Source organism: Leptinotarsa decemlineata, unplaced genomic scaffold (assembly GCF_025532065.1).
Source record: "Leptinotarsa decemlineata unplaced genomic scaffold, Ldec_3_MD MMD2_tig00000505_RagTag_RagTag, whole genome shotgun sequence".
Taxonomy (NCBI): domain Eukaryota; kingdom Metazoa; phylum Arthropoda; class Insecta; order Coleoptera; family Chrysomelidae; genus Leptinotarsa; species Leptinotarsa decemlineata.
The window spans coordinates 12,184,006-12,206,006 of NW_027412549.1; the positions used below are offsets into that span (position 1 = coordinate 12,184,006).

A 22,001-nucleotide genomic window follows, 5' to 3' on the forward strand; every position below is an offset into this window, starting at 1 on the left:
ACCTGTTTGATTTACATAATTAAAATCCAAATGTGTTTAAAAATTATGCATGCTCATGAAAACCGACTTTTGTAACATTAATATTAGATTTGAAAAAGCTTGTATTAGAATTGCAAATTGAAGCATATTCGTAATGTACAACAATATTGAATGTTCAAGATGTTTCAAAACTAACAATGGTTATTTATCTGATTTATTCGGCCGTACTTGATGAATATCCATAGTAATTTCATAAACTACACCTTACGATTTGATCTTTTCAAACTTTATTCTCAAAATTATCACATGTTTCGCTAATACAGTAGCTTTTTTGTAGTAAATAAACTACTAAAAGTTACTTCTTTACTCTAATTATTTTTATTTCTCTCATGTAATCACCATGAGAACTACCTACTCAGGTACTTACTCCATCTTAATTTCCTAAAGCATCTACTCAACTTTTATGTCATATTATTATATAAATTCTACATCAATTATTATAATAGGTCTATGAAGTCTAAGTGATCAATAATGGTGATCTATTTAAATCCAGTTTGGCATTCAGTAAATTATTTGAATATTTAAGTTTTATTAATTTCCATTGCTTCCAAATGATTCAGCTTTAAACCTTTATTTTCGATAAGGAAAATTTCGAAATCTCCGTTAAAGATATGATTTTCCTCTAAAAGATGATTTGAATATGTTGAACTTGTTTTCTTATTTACATAGCTCATTTGATTGTCCTAGATGCGATTCTGCCAGTTTGACCAATATATAACTTAGGACAAGTTCCAAAATTTAATTTATATATAATAGGAATATTGATGAGCTAGATAATCAAAATCTCACAAAGGAATCCAAATAATAGTGCATTGAAAATGAATATACCAAGTCTGGTATAATACTGTGGAGATGAAAATTGTTGCCAATGGTTGAGAAGCAGATTTCTATAAAAAATGTACTTTCAGGTTGCTTACTACCTAAATATTATATCATCTGTAGATCATCTTATTCTTCAATCATCAGATGAATATTTAACAAACGTGACCATTGCATTGTTGGTTTTCAAACATTGTCTATAGAAACTTGTAATTTATATGTGTGTGGTTGGTGTAGTTCAATTAATATACTCAGAAATTGCCTTTTAACTAAAATGTTTGTATTGGTAGCTTTGAAAGTAAATATATTTCTTGGTATGATATTTTATTTTATTCAAGATTGTTCGCATGTTTTGGAAAAGCTTTTGTTCAAAAAGAAATTGCATGTAACTAAATCTATTACAACATTCGTAGAGCTCATATATTTACATAATTTCTCAGGAAGTGGATAAACAAAAAGTTATGAGTGGGTACACTTCTATAATGGCTGATATGGAACTTGAAAAAAATATACTTGATAAACGAGTAAGTTTTGTTATCTTGAAGTTATATTCTTAGTTCTGAAATAACAAATCGTTAACGATCTTTTTTTTGAGATTTGAAAATATGAATGACATTTATTTTACTTTTCAGTTCAATTATATACTTGAGGAATATGAGCGCTTACAAGAACTGAACCTTAATGTGGAAATAGAGCATTGTAATAGCTTGCAAGATGTTGATGGTCTTGATAATAATCTTTTCAAATATCAACATCTATTGAAAGCAGCTGAGGTATTTTCAGTAGTTTTGCTTTGCTCATAGTGCCTACCTGCCTAATGAAATATATTCACATAGTCTTTTGATATATGTAGTTGTGAAAATGATTTATACATTTTCAGGAGGAAAATAGGACATTTAGAAGTAGTTTCAATAAGGTGAAGAAACAGAAAAAATGCTATGAGGAAGTTATTATTTATTTTAAACATGAGATGGGCTTGATGTCGGAGCAATTACAAAATCTACAAGAATTATTGGTGAGTTTGGATTATTTTAAACATTGTTGGATGGTTCAAAGTTGAATTTATTCTGTAAAATATCCATGTGTATCTCCTCATTCAGAGATATTATTTTCTGCTTTTTCGTATTTGTACTAGTTTCATCATTGACTGTTAAAAAGTTTAGAAGTGTTCTTGTGGCATATCAATTCGGAGGTAAGGTAAGCATGATGAATTATATACATACAAACTAAAATTGAAAAACACAGTTTAAAACTCATTTCAGTCTCATTACAAGACTCGTTAATCTTTATCAGTCTTTGATTGATCGGGAAACAATACGCAAGGTTGCTCAAAAAATATAACTTGGAGGTATAAATGAACACATTAAGGGAACTATTTTTTTCAATGGATCATTATGAATATTTGTACAAAACTCTACAATCAGTCAACATCCCTGTCCTTGGGATTCGTTAAATCATCTGAGTTGATCATTCCATATAATGATGATGATGATTAATGACATTTACGTACCTATACAAATTCCGTATGCAAATTTTTTGGGGAGGTATTTCAGGCTACCTACTCCATATATTACTCTTATAGCATTAGAATTTCTACGTTAGTGTATTTTGTGCAATTGTAATTACATTTTCGTATCCTAATTATTAGGTACCGAATTGTTAGAATTTTCGTTAAAAGTGGTTATGAAAAACAGTTCTTTTTCTTAAGCTTCGATTAGTTTTGTTCTTATGAAACAAAGGCAAAGACTATTATTATATTTTTGATTTTGTTTTCTGAAATAATATCACATAGTCAATTATTGTATTTTACTGAAAAAAAATCTTTTATTTATTGTGAACAGGTTTATAATTCAATGTCAACCAAAATAGTTTCAATATAACATACATCTCAACAGTGGTTCCATTCATATCGTAAAAAGCCGAGTGGCCATGAATGCAAACAATAATCCCGATTGAGAAGTGGACATGTCAACTCCCCTTATGAAGACTTCATCTATGGGTATTTCATCAGTTCGGATTTCCATTGTCTAATATAATATAAATTGATTTGAAATCCCTGGAAAAAAATCCCATCTGTGGGATCGGCTGAAAACTCAAAGCGTGTTCACATATATTGAACTGGGGTTCCTAACAGTAATCTTTTGCAAACCTTAGCTTTGACATCGAAGCTGCTTCGCCTGATGGAAAATCACTTTTCATTTCTTTCTGTAGCTTCTGTTGGAAACAGGCTACTAGATGTCATAGATGGTGTCTTTGCAGGTGGAGTCGTTATCATACTCACTTTTTATAACATTTAGTAATGAAAATCTGAAAATACTACACAGAAACTCCAAATTCAGCGTTGAAATGTGTTCTTATATGAAATCGTTTCTCATAATTTCTGACAGATTGTTTAAAGTACTTCTATATAATTTCTTTCAGTTAAGGCAATTCTGTTGTTCACTAATTAGACTATTCCGGTATTTTTGAAAATCAAATAAAGATACGGATAGGAAGGAAAAATATATTTAGTTATAAAAGATGAATACCTATATATACAGGGTATTCCATATTCGATGGTCTATAAGACGTATCTAGAGAACAAAAAAAGATGAGAGTTTTAAATTTTGGTTACCGATGTAAATGGTTGTGATCTATCGTTCGAAAATATTTTCATGACCGCAATGTTGCCACATCTACATGTAACAGACATCAACTTGGAAATTTCAAATGGAACACCCTATATATTATATCATTTTTAAATTCTGCATCAAAATCCAAATTACTTTTGTTGAACATATTCTTTACTCATTTCTCATCATTTTTAAAATATTGTTTTACAATTTTTTTTTGGCGAAAACATGGTATTTTTAATATTCAATGTCGCATGAATTAACTGATACATCGAACTCAACTTCTGGCAACATTGAGATAAGATATGGTAGTTGTTACTTCAGAATGGATTTCAAATATTATTTTATACAGAGTGTCTGAAAAATACATCTCAATATGTATCTTCTATAAACGACCGTAACTAATTTTTTTCAAATGGAACACCCTGTATATTATTCAATTGTCGAATTCAGTCAACTAATGTGAACAACTTTTATCAACTATGTCCGATAACTATCTCTGACCGTTTATGAGAAATGAATTCTTCTATAATTTTTTTCTTCTATACAAATATAACATTACAAATGAGAAAATTCGGGGGAAAATGTATTAATGAACATATCGAATAATGAATAATGGCTTTACATTAGTTCAGAAAAGTTTATTGAAATACACGTATGACAAACATTACTATTTCGACACAAGAACGGACACTTTTCAAAATTAAATTGATAACACAAAAAATTCTACACTAGAAAACAAGAGATAATATTGTGAAACTTGCTTCGCAATTATTTGACATTTGATACTGATATGACAAAAATTCAGTAGCTCAGTTGCTTGAAATACTGACCATTTACTTGTAAACATTGATGGATTGATGTTATTACGTGATCAGTCATCGTGGCTCTGCGGATTTTCGACGCCTTGATTTCCTCGAAGACACATCTAACCAGATCTTTCAGTTCCTGTTTCGTATTGATAGGTGTTCTATATACTTTTTCTTTGATTTTTCCCCAGAGGCGAAAATCTAGGAAAGTCAGATCCGGTGATCGAAGCGGTCAAATCCAAAGACCCAAACGACGTATCCACCGATCTTCGAACATATCGGTTAGTTCCCTACTCACTTCACGTGTGCAATATCTAGGAGCTCCATTCAACTAATACCAACAATTCCGAGACAAGTTCAAGGGCAAATTATCCAGAAAATACTCACAGTCTATCTCAGAATATCAAAATATTTTTCGGAATTCAACTTTTCTTCATAAATATGCAAATAGAAACTTTATCATCCATGAACATACAAAAAACATCAAAACTGACTTTTTTTGGAATCCCCTTTGCTCAGAAGTGATTATTTCGACAATTGAATATTCCTTCACGTGAAAATTGTGATTCATCAGTCCATATAATTTTTTTCAAAAAGTTTGGATTTTCGTATGTCCATGTTAGTGCCAAATTGTTCGCAAAATTCTACCCGTTTTAGTGGATCATCTTTATGCAAAGCTTGCAGCCTAATTAATTTATAATGGTTTTTGTAAAATTCTCCATATAGAAATTCGAGATATTCCCAAATCAACCGCAGCACTAGATACTGATGCATGAAGATATGCATAAAAATATCCTAAAATGTTCATTTGATTTTCCATATCACCAGTCACCAGACTCACTACTTCAATATGACAGTTGGACAGTTTACGCTTGAGAAAGCTATTGTATAGCGAAACGTACTGTACGTACTGATTCCATTTTTTTTTGTATTATGATTTTTTTTCGTGGTGTCAAAGAAGAGCCATATTTTTTTTTTAGTTTTGCTTATATGCGCACTCAGTATTTTTGACCATTTAATAAATTTTGTTGTAAGTTACATTCGTTTAATAATCACCCGTCAACTTTTTTCCCTAAAGCGATTGTCATTTTTAAAAATATCTCTAGACTTTTCCGATGTATATATATATATATATATATATATATATATATATATATATATATATATATATATATATATATATATATATATATATATATATTCGAAACTGGTTTTTACAGCCGAAAACGAATTTCGGCAACAATCTAGGACAAGTTCCTAGTACGGGATATGTTCATTTCAAATCATACACCATAAAAAATTACATCAATATTTCAAACTCGTTATTGAAAAAACTGAACAAACACAGCTATCACCCTTTTATATCCCTAAGTTTTTAAAGGCCGCCCCGTATAATGGAATTTCTCACTGCTGGCGAAACGTCAGGGAAAAAAGTCCGTGATACAATGTTTTAAACCCGACTTAACATTGACTTTGGCCCAGAAAGCTTCACAACTTCTATATTACTCTATTTATATTTTTAGACACTGTCGAACAATTCGGCTCACGAGGAGTCTTCGAAATTGATGCAGGCGTTTATGAATGTTCAGTCCCTGAATCAACAACTTTCAACTCAGTTAAATGCTGCTGAGCAAACAGTACTCCTCGAGAACCAGATGAATCAGCTTCACGAAGCGAAAATATCCGAACTAGAAAGATTAGTTAGCGAAAAAGAAATTGATCTCGGTCGTCACGACCAAGCTATTGCGAATATCAGACATACATTACAGTGTTCCTTGAAACAGAATGAAGACTTACATGCCACAATTGTTTCATTGAATGAAACTATCATGAAATTGCAAAATGCTATCAGGAACTATGAGATTGATAATGGTAAATCGAGAGAAATTGCCGAGAATTGTCAAGCGCAAATCAATTCTTGCAAAGAGAAGCTGATAGGATTGAAAGAGGCACTAGGTAAGAATTTTTTTAGATTTTTTACATGATTATATTTAGGCCATACTATGAACTTAATGATAATCGTTTCTACTGACTGAAATACAAATTATATGAATACATGATAATATAACAATACAAAATAAATAGAAAAGAATGTCAGTCAAAAGGCAGAGTTCAAGTCTATTCAGCAGAAGATACTTCTTCCACTCAACCATAAAACGTGGATCTCAAGTAGATGCACAGAAGGACGTTCAATAATGTGAAATACTGATGCAGTTATTTGGATCAATTTTGGATCATTTCATCTTTAGCGCAAGGAATTTGTTCAACATTTCATTTTTAATGTGTTTCTTGAATCAAAGTCAATGGTAAGTCTTTATAACCAGGTGGAATCCAATTTATTAGTCAAGCTACATAATTAGAAAATAAAGCTTTGAAGAGAGCTGTTCATTTCAAAGCATTTGTTACATGGTATCTCCTACGTAAGCCGCATATGAGGCGAACAAAGGTGTTCTGTAATTTTTACAATCTAGTTTTATCACATTTCAAAACGGAAGAACCAAAAATAACATCGTCATAGTTTGCGTGAGAACACGAGACACTTTCATAAAGTTATTTTCAATCGCTTATTCAGAATATTTTTATTCGAGTATATTACTCTCAGGACATTATAGGCTCTTTTTTGAATCAAAAACACATGGGAGAAATATCGAGGGTGTTGTCGATAATGAGTCCCAGATTTTTTGTACTATTCTCTATAGGTACATACTCATCGCCTATCACAATTTTCAATTCAGATAGGCATATCTTCCTAGCTGTCGTTCTTCCAAACAATAAAACTATCGACTTGGATGGATTTATCTTCAAACAATGTTGATCAGATAGCTGCATGAGAGAGTTGGGATCATTATTAAGTAAGTTGGTAGCATGATTTAAGTTGTTTTCATCAAAAGAAAGGTATATTTGAGTATCGTCAGCATAGATATAGACTGAACAGTGTTGAATTCTGGAAGGAAATTGTAATGTATATATCAAGAAAAGGAGTGGCCTTATGATTGATCCCTGGGGAACTCCTGAATGAATTTGGGAAGAAATTGAAATTTGATTGTTAAAAAGCACTGACTGTGTTCTCCGAGCAAGTTAGTTTCATGATTTATATGAGTAAGATCAAATGCCTTGGAGAAGTCAAGCAGCACCAAGGTGGTTAGTAAATTATGAACCGTGGACATATGAATATCGTCTGTTACTTTCAGAAGTGTTACTTGTGATTTTATTGACTGTCGTCTAGTCGTGAGTGGTATGCTTATTCAAATACAATTATTTGATCATACAAATAACACTGAATGAATTCATTACTTCAGTCGCACCTAATAATCGCACTGTATCGCCTTCTTCATTTTCAAATTCTGCGCTCCAGATGAAACTATCTGTCTACCTCCTTGCGATCTAGGTCAAACTAATTCAAAACTGTCTGTCTGTCTTTGTTAGCGCTCGCATGAATTCTAGCAAGTTATCTCCGGTGACGTTAGCACGTTATGTTGTCGGACTTGTCAGTGACGGATAGTCACCTCAATTGTCATGGGTGTGTTAAATGATCCCAAAGACACTGTTTTATGGGATTACGGTGTATAGATTTCATATCGGACGAATGTGTTTTGAAACTTGAAACCAAGTGACTCATTTAATTTACTAACCAACTATCTTTTGTAATTTAAATAACACTTTATTCTGAAATTTCCACTGAACAGTTTCAGTTTTTTAACTGTCTAGTGAAAATCTCTCAATAACGTGTTACTTGAGAAAGTTTCGGGTTTTCAAGTATCGGCCATTTCTGTCACATATCCTGTGTAAAATTTATCATTTCAATTCTGTTATATTTGGAGTAGCAAAGTATCGAAAATAATGTTGGAGAAACATTATTTAGATAACAACAATGTAGATATGTTTCAAATAATCATAAAAGGTTTTCTTATTCGAAGTTCATTGTAGAAAACGCTCAGAGCAATGGAAAAAATATGAATAGGTACCTAAAAATGAAAAAAAGCTCTCGAAAAACTCTACGATACATAGGGAGACGTGAAAGTTGCTATTATGTTTTTATTCAACTCAGAGTCAACCAATTTCCAGGGCCGTAATTTAAAACGGAATAATTCACACAATTATAATCGAATATTACCGAAACATCCAGAAATATAAAATTTAATTTAATTTCTCAGTTTGAAGTGAACGTCTACGATCTAAAAACTACAACAAAAATACAGGTCCGTATTTAAAAATTCAAAGATAGGGGTGCCCCAAGTCAGATGACACCCTGTATAAAAAATTCATGGATATATTCTGAGAGCCCACATCAAGTGCCAATAGCAAAATGCGGACAGATTTTCAATATGTCTGCGAATAAAGAAGATATAGGCAAAAAATAATTTGGGATTTTTTTGTTTTCCCTGTATATCTCAAGAACCAAAAGGGCTACATTCGATTTGTTTACATCATTGAATAGGTCCCTGAAATACACAACTTTGCCACAATTTAACCGACACTCTATCTTTTATCGTTTACGAGATCCCCATGTACAGAAACGAATTTGAATAGCCCTGTATAAACCATCACAGATAATAAATGAATAAATCATTACAGATATGTAGTAAACATCTGAAATACTAAGAGTTGAAATACATCATAGTAATATTCCTTCGAGTCAGAAGTACTCCTTTAACTAATTTACTGAATATTTTTAAACTATTGCCCTATAGCACATTGGAAGGTGGTTGTATATTTTCTTGCTCTCGTATATCAAAGAAAATTTTGTAATTGCTGATTTTGGGATTGGCAAGGGTAAATTCCGACTTCCTCTAGAGTGGTAACGTCTGTCATTATTTGCTGCTGAGTTGGAGAACTTTTTGTGAATTAGACAAACAGTTTCTAAAAGGAATAAACAAGGTACAGTAAGAATTTTCTGACTGATGAAAAGTGGTTTGCAATGGTCTTGTGATTTTGCCCTACATGACAGCCCTTTTTTGTAGAACGAATACTGAATTTAGTAGTTGCCGACTTCAAAACCCCAAACGGCAATTACATATCTCAGGTCGACTCTATCAAGGAAAAATACACAGTTCTGGCTGAGGATTGATTGAGTTCGTTAGAAACAACTCGAACTGCATAGCAGCCACATGCTATTTTGTTACCCCTAAAAATTTTGTGTGAGTTTTGTTAACTATATGATTTTCTATAAGTAAGTCGTCAAAATTGAGTTTGACGCAAAGTATGTTTGTTTCATTTGTGTTGAAACATAAGGAATTTGAATCGCACCACTGTTCAACCCTATAGAGACCCAGAGTTATGATGTCTTTGAGATTATCTTCATTTGTCCCACGACAAAGAATCGTGGTGCCATCCGCAAAAAGTGTGAATTTCCCTTTAATGTCAATGGTTACCAGATCATTCAGATAAAGCAGAAAAATTATAGGACCCAGAACCAAACCTTGTGGTACACCTGATGTATTATTCTCAATATGCGATATATTTTCTTGGAGGTTTACTAACTGCTTCCTGCCTGTTAGATAACTGTAAAGCCAGTTATTTGACAATCCTCTAGAGCCATAGCACTGAAGTTTAAATAATAGTGTTTCATGGTTCACGCTGTCGAACGCTTTTGAGAAATCACTGAATACTGCCTCAACAGATTTGTTATTATTTAAAGCAATTTATACATCTTCCAGAAAAAAGAAGATTGCATCGCCTATGTTTTTATGACTTTGGATTCCATATTGAGATTCGCATAGTATGTTATGAATACTTAAGCAGTTAAAAATTCTCTTTTCTAAAATTTTAACTGATATTTCATTCATAAACAGATAATGCTTTGTTCTTTATTTCATTTATAGTTTGCTTCAGTTCATATATGTCTGTATCAAATAGGTGAAAGTTATCTGTAATATTTATATTTTTTATAAACTCAGTTGGATGAATTGTCGGTTGTAATTCTGATGTTATTTTTTGTGCTATCGTACAGTAGAAGTTGTTTAACACGTTAGGATCTCTATCCGCATTAATACCCAATATATTACCTTTTCCACGTACTTTATTTGTTATAGCCCAGTTATCTTTTGTTTTATTTTCAGCCATGTATAGTTTGTCTTCAAAATATTGTTGTTTGGCAAGCTTTATTAGTTTTCTATAAATGGTTCTGTATGTATTGAAATATGATATGTGAAAATTTCATCAGTTATGAATTTTTTAATAGTATGTAGTGATCTCAGATTTATTGCCGATTTTTTTTATTCCTTGGGTTATCCAGGGGTTTTTTCTTTATTTTTGATTTTGAACTTTTTCATTGAAAAACATTTCTCGAATATATCTCTCAGGTAGTTTTGAAACATGTTAACTGAACAATCAAAGTTCAAAACGTTTGTCCATGGTGCAGATTGTTCTTTTTTTCATGCACCAAATAGAATTCTGATTCATTTTCTACTAAAAGAAAGTCATTCTTATCAATGTTCACTAATATAAGATCATTGACTATTTCATCATTCGCTAGAATCATATTTCCACCATGTGCCGAGTTATTTCTGCAATATTTGGCTACAGTGACATAATTTGGAATATAACATGATTCATCCTCTCTTAACCAGTGTTCAGTGAGAAGAACGAAATCTGGCATATTCTGTGATTCGAGGAAAATCAAGATTTTATAAGTTTTGTATCTTACTGATTGGATATTAAGTAAGAATGAAGAGAGGGTAGTTTTGATATTGGCGCATTGTGTTTTGGTTGTACTTTTCTTCCCAGTTGGTAAATTTATGCGTGCTCCAATTCGCTCTGAAGCATTCGCGTGTATAAAAAATCACTAATGACATTTTGGTTGATCAGGTTTGTATTTTTTTCGACTTCTTGAATTTCTTGGGCAATTGGAATTAAGTACCCATGATAAGCGGTGGAATTCATAAGATGGTTCAGTTGGGGTGTAAACTGGGATAGTCTGGTATGAAGACAACTTTTTCCAACTTCACAAAATGTCTGCTGGTTGACCTTAATTGGTAAACTACTTTGCATGTTCTGAATACATTTGGGCGATGACACTTTGTTATTTGTTTCATTGTGTGTATTATGTTGTTCGTTTGTGACAGGAGTTATTTGTGCTGCATCAAGGTGTGTTTCAATATGACTCAGGATGGCCTTTCTTATGAATCATTTTGTCGATTTCTTCATTTGATAGCCATCCCTGTTGTAATTCCTGAGAAATTGAGAAACGAAGGCTATAACATATGCTTTCCCCAAAACTTCGTCATATCTAAAGGAATTGTACGATATATCCCCAAAATATTTACATATGATCAAATTGAAGCTATAATTCAAAGTTCATTATAAATTATCGTTATTAAACGTCTGAATAGAAAAGTATGTAAGGACGATTCTGTCGAATACCAATGAAACCAAAAATATATGTACCTAATCATAGGGAAAATACTTGGTCAACCTAAATTTTTTTCCGTCTAATTTCATCCACCAATTGCCTTCTAATATTAAGTCGAACCGAGAACGCTGTTATACTATTTGATTCACATTCTGAAGCATTAGGGAATTTTCTTGCCACTAAATTATTACACTGCTCAAAGTAGGTGTACACGACCCAATAAATTCGGTTTAATGACGTTAATCCTTTTTCCGAAATATTAGGCATTGAGTAACTGGTTTGATAATGTTCGATGAAAATGGTGTTTATATAAACGTTAATGTTATTTTTAGTAACATTGGTTGTTAGAAATCCTCCCCTAGGATGCCGTGTAAACGTAGATTTAGATACTCTTAAGCTGTCTGCTTCATTAACAATCTATATGGTACTTATATTGAAGTTCAAACTCTTTGATAAAAATAATTATTTAATCAACTTATGTTAATTTTTTCAGTTAGACAATCCCCTCATACACGTTACTGTAATTTTCAGAAAAGAAAACGGCTGAACTGTGTAAGCTAGAGATGGCCTATAACAATCAAAATCGAACTTTGAAATCTGCCCAGATGGAGTTGAATGAAATGAAAGAAAAAGAAAAAAATAAGCAGTGTCATTTAAAATGCATAATTGAAGATATGAAAGACAAACTAGCAAAGAGTGAAGAAAAATATAGGCATGCAAGAGAGGAACTTCATCAATTGAAAACACAGCTAGGCATTGTGACGAGAAAAGATACTGTCAAGGAAGTAGAAATAAAACGATATAGAAAAATAATAGGGGACTTGAAAAAAACCGTGAGTAGTCAGTATTCGGAATTTTCGCTGATTCTCTGACAGTAGAATGCCTCCATGTAATTGCCTATCTCTGTTTCATAGTTAACCAACGTGAAAAGTATTTCCATAGTTGTCCAACAAATGATTCTTCAGATTAGCATAACGTTTTTCACTTACGAGCCGATTTGAATAAATCAAACATTAAATGTTAAGCGAAGCTTACCACAACACAATATTGAAAGCCGCACCCAAATCGTTTAACCTGTTTTTGATTTCAGTGTGTATAGAAGCACAGACGAACATTCTAAAATTTGTTTTGGGTTCTATTGCATCAATAAAGACCCCCCCCCATACAATATTTTATTCAATATATCTTTTATTTATAGACAGCGATCAGTTACTCTTTTATTGCATGTATTAATTGACTCATTTTCCGTTGTTTTTTTTTCAGCTAATGGATTTGAACAAGAACTTAAGTAAAAGAAATATTCAATTCGAAAGTAAATGCAACAATGATGATTGTAGGAAATACATGGAACAGACTGGGGAGGAGACGGATCAAGATATTTGTCTCAACTGCCCATGTGAAGTTGAATTTTATCAATCTATTGTGGAAACGCTCAAGAAATCGGTAGTTATATATTTTCAGTTATTATATATTCTAAAAACACTTTATTGTGTGATTTTCACTAGAGTTTTACAATAATGCAACACGTGTTTCACTATACAATAGATTTTCAAGGCGTGTCTATATTAACTTAGTATAGAGACTCCTGAAGAAGCTATTGTATGGCAAAACACGTGTTGCTTTTTTGTAAAACTCTGTAGTGAAAATCTCACAAAGGGTTTCTTGAATGGGTTATAGATTCTCATTACTATCGGTCGATTCTATGACATATTTTCAGTTTTTATCAATTTGTTCAATGAACTGTATACCTACGTCATAATAACCATTCAATCTTTTCAGGTAATAGAACTCAAAAAAAAATTAACGGAAACTCAGAAAAGGAATCAACAACTGGAAGAAGAAAGTAAACGCACACAATTGCACTTAGCTCAGATATCGAAATCTCAAATGGAAAGAGATCGAGAATACAATGATCTGAAACAGAAATTAATGCAAAAACTGAAGCAAGCAGAAATGGAAGAATCTCGCTACTTGGAACAGGCCAGCCAATTCCAGAGAGAACTGGGATCTCTCAGGCAGCAATTGGAATTAAAAACTTTACAGCTGGACGAATGTAAGAAAAGTGCGCAGGAAACAAACAGTTCCAGATGTGTTCAGCTTGCGTGTGCACAGGAAGAAGTTAGCACTCTTAAAGAAGATCTGAACAAGTTGCTTAGAAAACATTGCGCGCTAAATGTTGAGGTCAGTTACAATTTAATAACAGATAGATAATTCTTTACTCCCAACAGGTATAAATACATCCGATAACAATTTATGTAATGTATAAACTAGATAAATGTATAGAAAATATTTCAAAGGCAAATAATTATACAGTTCGGACGTAAATAGACCCCTCTTAACCTTTGAATAGGGCAAGATATCAGAGTCAGACAAAATTGATGAAAGGGAATAACTTTTTGTACTTTTTGATAAACAAATGAATGGTAAGACATCACTCGCCGCAGGAAAAAGGGAGTCTTGTGACCCTTAGCTCACTTACTCACAATTTTCAATACTACTTTTTTAGTGTTTTGAATACTTTAGATCACCGGTAACAGAGTTATTGGTGTATGAATTGGAGATGGAAAAAATGATAATTCATAGCTTTGCAACAAAAAGGGGCTTGAAACAACTTCAAAGTTACTTATCACAGGTTACACAAAGTTTGTAATGTGTAAGAGAAAGATATTATTCATGGAAATGAATCGTATTTAAAATAAAATTGAATCAAGGTATTTGACAAATAAGCGCATTTCTGTTCTTAATCCGATTTAGGCTTTTCTGATGATCGACTATGTAGATAGAAATCCATACCATGTTACCCTAGTAACAGAGAATATTGTGTTTGCGCCAGGTCGATAGAGGAAAAAACAGAGGCCTGCCGTAATTTTTATAAGGCAGAAAGAGTACCTATTCAATGCAAGATTTTTTGATAATCCGATCTGAAGAAATCATTTCAGAGAATTGGTTGAGAAATTTCAAACAACTGGAAGTATGGCTAGAGCTAGTGGAGCTGAGGGAAAATCTATCTCGGACAAGAAACATATAGAAATTGTTGCATCTGTAGTGAATGACCCCCTGCAGATCAAGGCAACAGTTAATCGAGAGAATAATGTCTCAATAACCACCATCAAGAAATACCTCAGATAAGTTTCACCACTGTAAACTGAAGATATTACATGAATTGAAATATGACCCTGACAGACGAATGTAGTTTTGTGATTGATGTCCGAAAGTTTGATTGTGAATCGTAACTGCATTTGTTTTAGTGACATATGCACTTTTTTCTCAAACAGAAATGTCAACCGCCAAAATGTGCGATATTGGTTAGATATAAACCCACATATTTTTCGAGGTCCCTCTCACTCCTGAGAAAATAAATGTCTGTGCAGAAATGGTGGGAAATCATATTGTTGGTTCCATATATCCAGAGGCAAATCTGACTGGTGATTTATATTTGAAAATTCTTCAAAACCTCATTCACCCACCGATTCAGAAAATTGTGGCCAATAATCAGAATTAATTCAAAAATCCAGTTGTTTTCCAACAAGCTCTGATATCTCACCCTGTTCGAATGTTAGGAGGGGGGCACTATTCGTGTTCACACTGCATAAATGTATGTATGAATTTCTAAGCAAAACTAGCTACTACAAAGAGAATATGAAAGATAATTAAGATATCAATATCACATGTACCTACCATATATTAGGTTAAAATTGTTACAAATGATTGAAACTGGTGATCTCTTCAATATGTCTGTTCTAACATGATCACAGTAAAATATCTTTGCATGCCTACTTATTGGAGGTATATTAAATGGAATGTTTGCTAAAAGAAACTCCCAGCTTATGTTATTGGGCAGTTCGTCAAAAAGGAGCATTGATACATCTAGTATTCAATGGGATGAAATTGCTTTGGTTGACTAGTATTGAGTAATCAATGTTGCCATCTGGGTGAATACTATATTTTTAAAATAGGAATGTTCAAAAAAACGCACTCTAATACTGATTTAGGTTGCATCATGGAAATACCATGTTAATGCTCCAATTTTTTAGATGAGGATTAAATGGCATCTCAAAGCATCAACATACAGTGCCTCCATTTCAAAACTTCCCGCCCCTAGTACTTCGTTTAGCAGGGAGAATTTGGGCAATGGCAAAAAACACGTCAATTTAGATATCGAGGGGGAGGTTTAAAACCAGTGCCATTGGTATTTTAGGTTTAACCCCCTTACCCCTAGCTACCCCCACTTGATAATTTTAAATGGCACCCCTATCTTGTAACACATAATTTTAAAGATTTTAAAAATTCTCACTCAACCCCGTTTAAAAAACTTAAATTGGTTGATCCGTTCTCGTAAAATAGGGCAAAAAGAAAATTAATTATAATAAAAAATAAAATAATAGCTATTGCAATTGAATAAATGTACCTTACTTTATTAGGTGTTCAAAATATTCACCATTGGTAGCTAAGCAAAAGTACAATCTATTCTCGAATTACTGTCGAACTTTTGTAAATGTTTCGTTATTAATTTGTCTGCATGTGTCAGTAATCCTGTGTCTTAGATCCTGAATGTCCTGTGGGGAAGTTTTGTATACCATTGTCTTCAAATAACCCCAGAGAAAGAAATCCAATGGCGTTAAATCCGAAGATCTCGCTGGCCATTCCAGAGCGCCTCTTCTGCCAATCCATTTGTCAGGATATTGTTTATCAAGCCACTGTCGGACATGCAATGCGTAGTGTGGCGGTGCGCCGTCCTGTTGAAAATGTAAATTTTGTTCATCCAAGAGCGGGTTGTCTTCTTCATCAACTTGGCGTTCTAAGGACTGTGTTATGAGTGGATCGATTACATTTTCCAATAAGTTTAAATACCAGTTAAATTTTCTTGAATAAAAATAGGGCCAATTATTTCGTTTTCCAGAATTCCAGCCCAGACGTTTATTTTTTGTGGATATTGCGTATGATCCTCTCGAAACAAGTGTGGATTTTCATTACCCCAGTATTTGCAGTTATGCTTATTTACAGAGCCATTAAGAAAAAAAGTTGATTCATCACTGAAGCAAATGTTTTTTTTTTAAATTCGGGTCATTTTGAATTCTCGCAGTCATTATTTCACAAAATTCAATTCTCCTATCATAGTCATCCTCACAGAGTTGCTGAAGAATACTCATTTTGTAAGGAAAGAACATTTTTGTGTATAGAATCAACTGAAATATTTACTAACTTTGCGACTTTCGCAATTGAAGTAGTAGGCTCAACGGCGAATTGGCCTAAAATCTCAATCTGTGCGGCTTCCGTAAGAAATCTCGGCTGCTTTACTGCTTTGTTACACACAGAACCGGTCTCTTCAAATTTTCGAACAAGTTCTAGAACATATCGGTGACTCACATTTTGGCCTGCATGCCTTTCATTAAAAACCCGGGCTGTCCTACGAGCACACCTATCTTCAGCACCATCATCATAATAAAAATAATTTCAGTTCTTTCTTGGAAAGTGTACACCATTACGATTTGTATTACTGTCGGTGCAACTGACACCACTTGACAAACAGTTTAAAATCAGTAAATGTTTTCACCATTTAATTGTAACTGACGCCAAGAAGCAACTGTGTCCCCTTATCTCACTTTCAACTAAAGCAAAAAACTCTATTTAAAAAAGGGACATAAACATACCGTTATTGAGTCAGTGGTAGCGGTTCCATAAATTTTTGCATTTAGTTATAATTCATTTTCTTTTTGCCCTATTTTACGAGAACGGATCAACCAATTTCAGTTTTCTAAACGGGGTTAAGTGAGGATTTTTAAGATCTTCAAAATGATGTGTTACAAGAAAGGGGTGCCATTAAAATTATTAAGTGGGGGTAGCTAGGGTTAAGGGGGTTAAACCTAAAATACCACTGGGACTGGTTTTAAACTTCCCCTTCGATTTCTAAATTGACGTGTTTTTTGCCTACGGCAAATTCTTCCTGCTAAACGAAGTACTAGGGGTGGGAGTTTTGAAATGAAGGCACTGTATAATAGGGTGGAGCATTGTAATTTCAGAGAGGGATCATTAATAAAAAAGAGGGAAACCAAAAGCAGTTTTTCAGAAACAAATGCTATGGCGAACTAGAAAGTTGTACACACCAGAGAAACTGTGGATGCTCTATACAGTTCAAATTAAACCTTTTCCTTGGAATATTTCTCACATATATGAATATCTGCCTACGCACGTAAGCATAGCCGGATGTTGCTAGATTCTATCCAGGGTTTATAAAATAGGGTTCCATGACGTGTCCACCAATAATGCCACACCAGACATTTACTTTTTGTGGCCGTTGAGTGTGAACTTCTTCCATCCAAAATTGATTTTGGTCTGACCAATACCTACAGTTATGTCGATTTATGTGCCCGTTTAAACAAAATGTATATTTGTTAGAAAATAATATGTTGTTGACAAAGTTGACATTTTCATTTAATTTATCCATAATAACTTCACAGAACTCGATTCTACGACCAAAATCGTCTTCAGTCAAATCTTATACCAAATGAATTTTATTACAAAGATTACAAAGATCAAAAAGATTACAAAAGATTACAAAGATCAAAGAGTGGTGCGATGCTAATTTACTCTCCTTCAATATTAAAAAAACTAACTGCGTATCATTCCACTGTGCTTTGCCGGATATCCCTCTGGGTGATGGTGCAATAAGAAATAATGCATGTAATAAGTTTCTAGGGGTGCACATGGATGGGGAACTAAACTTCCAGCATCATGTTAGACAGCTAGGTTCAAGGATCGCCTCGGGTGGTTATGCACTACGCATCGTTGTTAATGAACTAGGTACAGCGACAGCAATGCAGGATTATCATGCCTTGATCGAATCGCACATTCGATATGGAATCGCTTTCTGGGGAGTCTGTAATCAAGTACATTTTAACTCAATCTTTGTTCTTCAAAAACGTGCAATTCGCTATCTTTGTAAGGCGGCTCCCAGGGTATCTTGTAAAGAACTATTCAAAACTCGTAAGTTGTTAACTCTGCCCTCATTGTTCATTCTCGAAACTGCCTGTCTAGTATATAAAAACAAAACACTTTACAAGTTCGCTGATGGAATCACCCGCCAGAGAAATGACATAAAACTTCCAATCCCAAAAACAAATTTCATAAAAAATTCATGCATATATAACGCTGCCAAAATATTCAATCATCTGCCAACAGAAATAAAACATTCTGAAACATATGCTGTGTTCAGAAAAAAATTGAAAACTTCTCTTCTGGATCTGGCTTTATATAGTATTACGGAATTTTTTGAGACAGTGTTCACTGACGTCTAACATCAGCTCAGTATGTTATATGTGTTATTTAATTTATTTATCTCAATACTAGTTACAACCAATTGAAAATTAAATTAATTGATAGTCATATATTTTATTGACAATATCATGTGAACCATGATATATCAAGTTTTATGAATGTCTACACTTTGTCGATAAGATTATTGTATCTTCAGACAATAAAGTATATTTATTATTATTATTATTATTATTATATAGATGAAATTTTTGCAGTTTACAAATTTTTTCAATGGAATATCGACTCATGTTATGATTCAAAGCCCTGTGTTGTGCCAAATTTATTGGATTTTCCACCACATCTAACATGACATTCAGAGAATTTTCTTCATTTGTAACGCTTACTTGTCTTCCACTTTTTGGTCGATCTTTGACACCTCCAGTTTTATGAAAACGCTGCAATGTTTTTGAAACGGTTGATTCAGAAATGGGTTCCCGATTGGGATGCAATTCAATAAAATTATCCACTACTTGGTCACAACTCTATCTTCTATCACCGTATCTTATGATTATTAACATTTCAATAGGCTCAGTATCAGTTAAACGTGACATTTTTGCTCGAAAATTATTTACGCTAAATGTCTTTTTGATATGTGTTGTCACGATCATCACTGTTAGACAAAATATCAACGCGGCGTTGTTATGAAGCTGGAAACTCTCAAAAGGAAACTTGATGGACTATGAACTTAATGGACTAAAACATTCGATATTTCGAAAACGGTTGTATTCAGGAAATAATGTGTTATATCAATTTTGTTCAGTATTTCGAGCAGAATTGAAATATGGTATAATATATAGGGTGTTTTATTAAAGAAAAAAAGTTTTATTTCTTTAAGACTTATTGACTGATCCTGTTTACTCAATTTTAACTTAGTGTGATAGATTTTGAAAACCCTAAAACTTTTGTATCTTAACATTCTTCGCTAGCCATCTTACTTTAAAGAGATAATAGATCGTTTCCATACATATCAGCGACCCTGTATGTTAGTATCTGTAAGATTCTATTCATGCATTGCTGCATTGATATATTTTTGACTTTCCTAAGCAAATTAATTGGAGGTGAATAACGCATCTATCTATCTATCTATCTAATGAAATATATTATATTATTTAAATCAGATGAAAATATATTAATGAAGTTATTTCACGAAAAGAATAAATTGAAAAAAAAAGGAAGACTTTCTGAAAGAAAAGGTTTTTCACCTTCCTAGTGTGCGATTAAATGTTTTTCTTTCTTTGGAAGAAATAGAAAGTCAAACCGCTTTTTCCCAACTTAATAAATAGTTGGAGTACATTTTGAATTTGTAATAAAAATCAATTTGATTTTAAAGGAACTATTTTTAGGAGCATTCTGAACAACTCTTTTGGTTTTAATTATGTGTTTCTTTGTAAGTTTCCTTTCAAATCTGTGTATTAAATGTATAAAATGAATAGTCCCTTTTTCAGATTTGAAAAATAATACATACAATTTGATAAAAGTCTCGATAAAAATTGATTTTAATCTTTTTTCAGAATGAACGACTTCATTCGCAAAGTCTTCGAATGCAGTCCACGGTATCAGGTCTAGAAGAATCAAGCCAGCTTCTGAAAGGTCAGGTTGAGCAGTATCTTTCCGAGCTCCAGATGGTCCAGAATGAAAAAGATGCCCTCATGCGAAAGAACCATGACCTCCTTACCGAACTGAGATCTCTGCAATCCTCTTACAGTTCTGCTAATAAACAACAAAGGTATAATCAAGACTCAATTCAAATGTTACAAACTGAGCTCAATGAAGTAAAAAATAGCCGAGATGAGATTTGTTTCGAGAGTAAAAATGTTATTGATTATTTTCGATCCTGGTTACAAGAGCAGAACAAGATAAACCAGTATGTGATGTCTAAGGAAAGAGAGTATTGCAATACCATAGATATGTTGAAACGAGAAGCAGAGTATGTTCAGATATGGTTTTCTGCATGGGAGACACTAACTAATATTAATAGTACTAATACAAGTTTTCAACCCTAATAACTTTGAATAATGATTCGACAACTAACTACTTTTCTACTATTATAATAATAAATCGTTGATCGCCCAACAAAATTCACCCATTTACAGTACATGAAAGATATGTAGGGTATAATTCGTAAGACTTGGGAATGACTAAAAGGGAAAATTGCATTAATGCAACAATAATAAATGAATAGTACAGCAATAATGACAATAGTATTCTAGAATAGAAAACAAATACCAACAAATTAATATAGAAACATAGGCTTTCACAGCCGGAGTAATGAATAAAGAGAACAATACCCGGGCTGGTAGGCCGAAGTCGAATTGAACCTGCAGTATCCAAACGTTACATATGCTACTGCAGCCGACGAAATGTTTGGTACCACAGGTTTTATTCGATCACAGCTTGCCAGCCCTTGTACCAACAAATCATTTCCATACTTCGATTCAAATTTCTTTTAGTTAAATCAATGGTGAAATGTGAGGTATTGACGTGAATGAAATCTGGGTAATTTAGTTGCAATAAAAGCATACTACAGTTTCCTTGATTGTGCAACAGAGTACAAAAAAATAAGACTGGCAGATTTTTTTCTTCTAAGAAGGGTGATAAAAAAATTTAATGATTGTATCCTCCTAGATACCTTTCCTGACTTCGATAAAAATTTGAATATCTGTCACTGTGACTATATATTTATTTTATTCATTAACAGGATAAACCCAAGAAGGAAAACAATAAATTACAACACAATTCCTTAATTCTGACAGTGGTAAAATAATAATAAAAAGGTAAGGTCAATATTCAACAACATGTATACTACATTTCATTACTTCGAACTTCCATTTTCTAATATGAAATCCCTGAAAGAATCAATAAAATATTAGCTAAAAAAAATAAAAATGAAAATTAAAATTGAAAGATTCGGGCGATGACAGTCTTCGGGTGATGACTGTCATTAATTTTAATTTTCATTTCTTGTTAATTATTCAATTTTCAATTGTTGCTTGTATTTTATTTCATTGTAATTTCAGTTTTTTTTTTGCTTAATATAATTGAATTATTTTAGCTAAT

General features: G+C 32.8%; 1 protein-coding gene and 1 long non-coding RNA gene across 16 annotated transcripts in view; one reads left to right on the forward strand and one right to left on the reverse strand.

Moving 5' to 3' along the window:
* LOC111511081 (uncharacterized) overlaps positions 1–22,001 on the forward strand; it is a 64,208-nt gene that overhangs the window by 36,362 nt on the left and 5,845 nt on the right. For 10 of the 15 annotated variants that reach the window (XM_074173964.1, XM_074173961.1, XM_074173957.1 and 7 more), the window contains 8 exons: positions 1,299–1,382; positions 1,491–1,631; positions 1,739–1,873; positions 5,803–6,235; positions 12,162–12,463; positions 12,894–13,073; positions 13,410–13,811; positions 20,456–20,871. In XM_074173964.1, the coding sequence (XP_074030065.1) occupies positions 1,299–1,382; positions 1,491–1,631; positions 1,739–1,873; positions 5,803–6,235; positions 12,162–12,463; positions 12,894–13,073; positions 13,410–13,811; positions 20,456–20,871 (2,093 nt within the window). The remainder of the gene's footprint in view (positions 1–1,298; positions 1,383–1,490; positions 1,632–1,738; positions 1,874–5,802; positions 6,236–12,161; positions 12,464–12,893; positions 13,074–13,409; positions 13,812–20,455; positions 20,872–22,001) is intronic. The other 5 variants (XM_074173960.1, XM_074173963.1, XM_074173958.1 and 2 more) reach the window with 4 other exon arrangements.
* LOC141481783 (uncharacterized) lies at positions 17,627–20,006 on the reverse strand. The gene is made up of 2 exons (XR_012465175.1): positions 19,289–20,006; positions 17,627–18,507 (listed from the first exon to the last, which is right to left on the reverse strand). It is a non-coding gene; the product is annotated as an uncharacterized lncRNA (long non-coding RNA).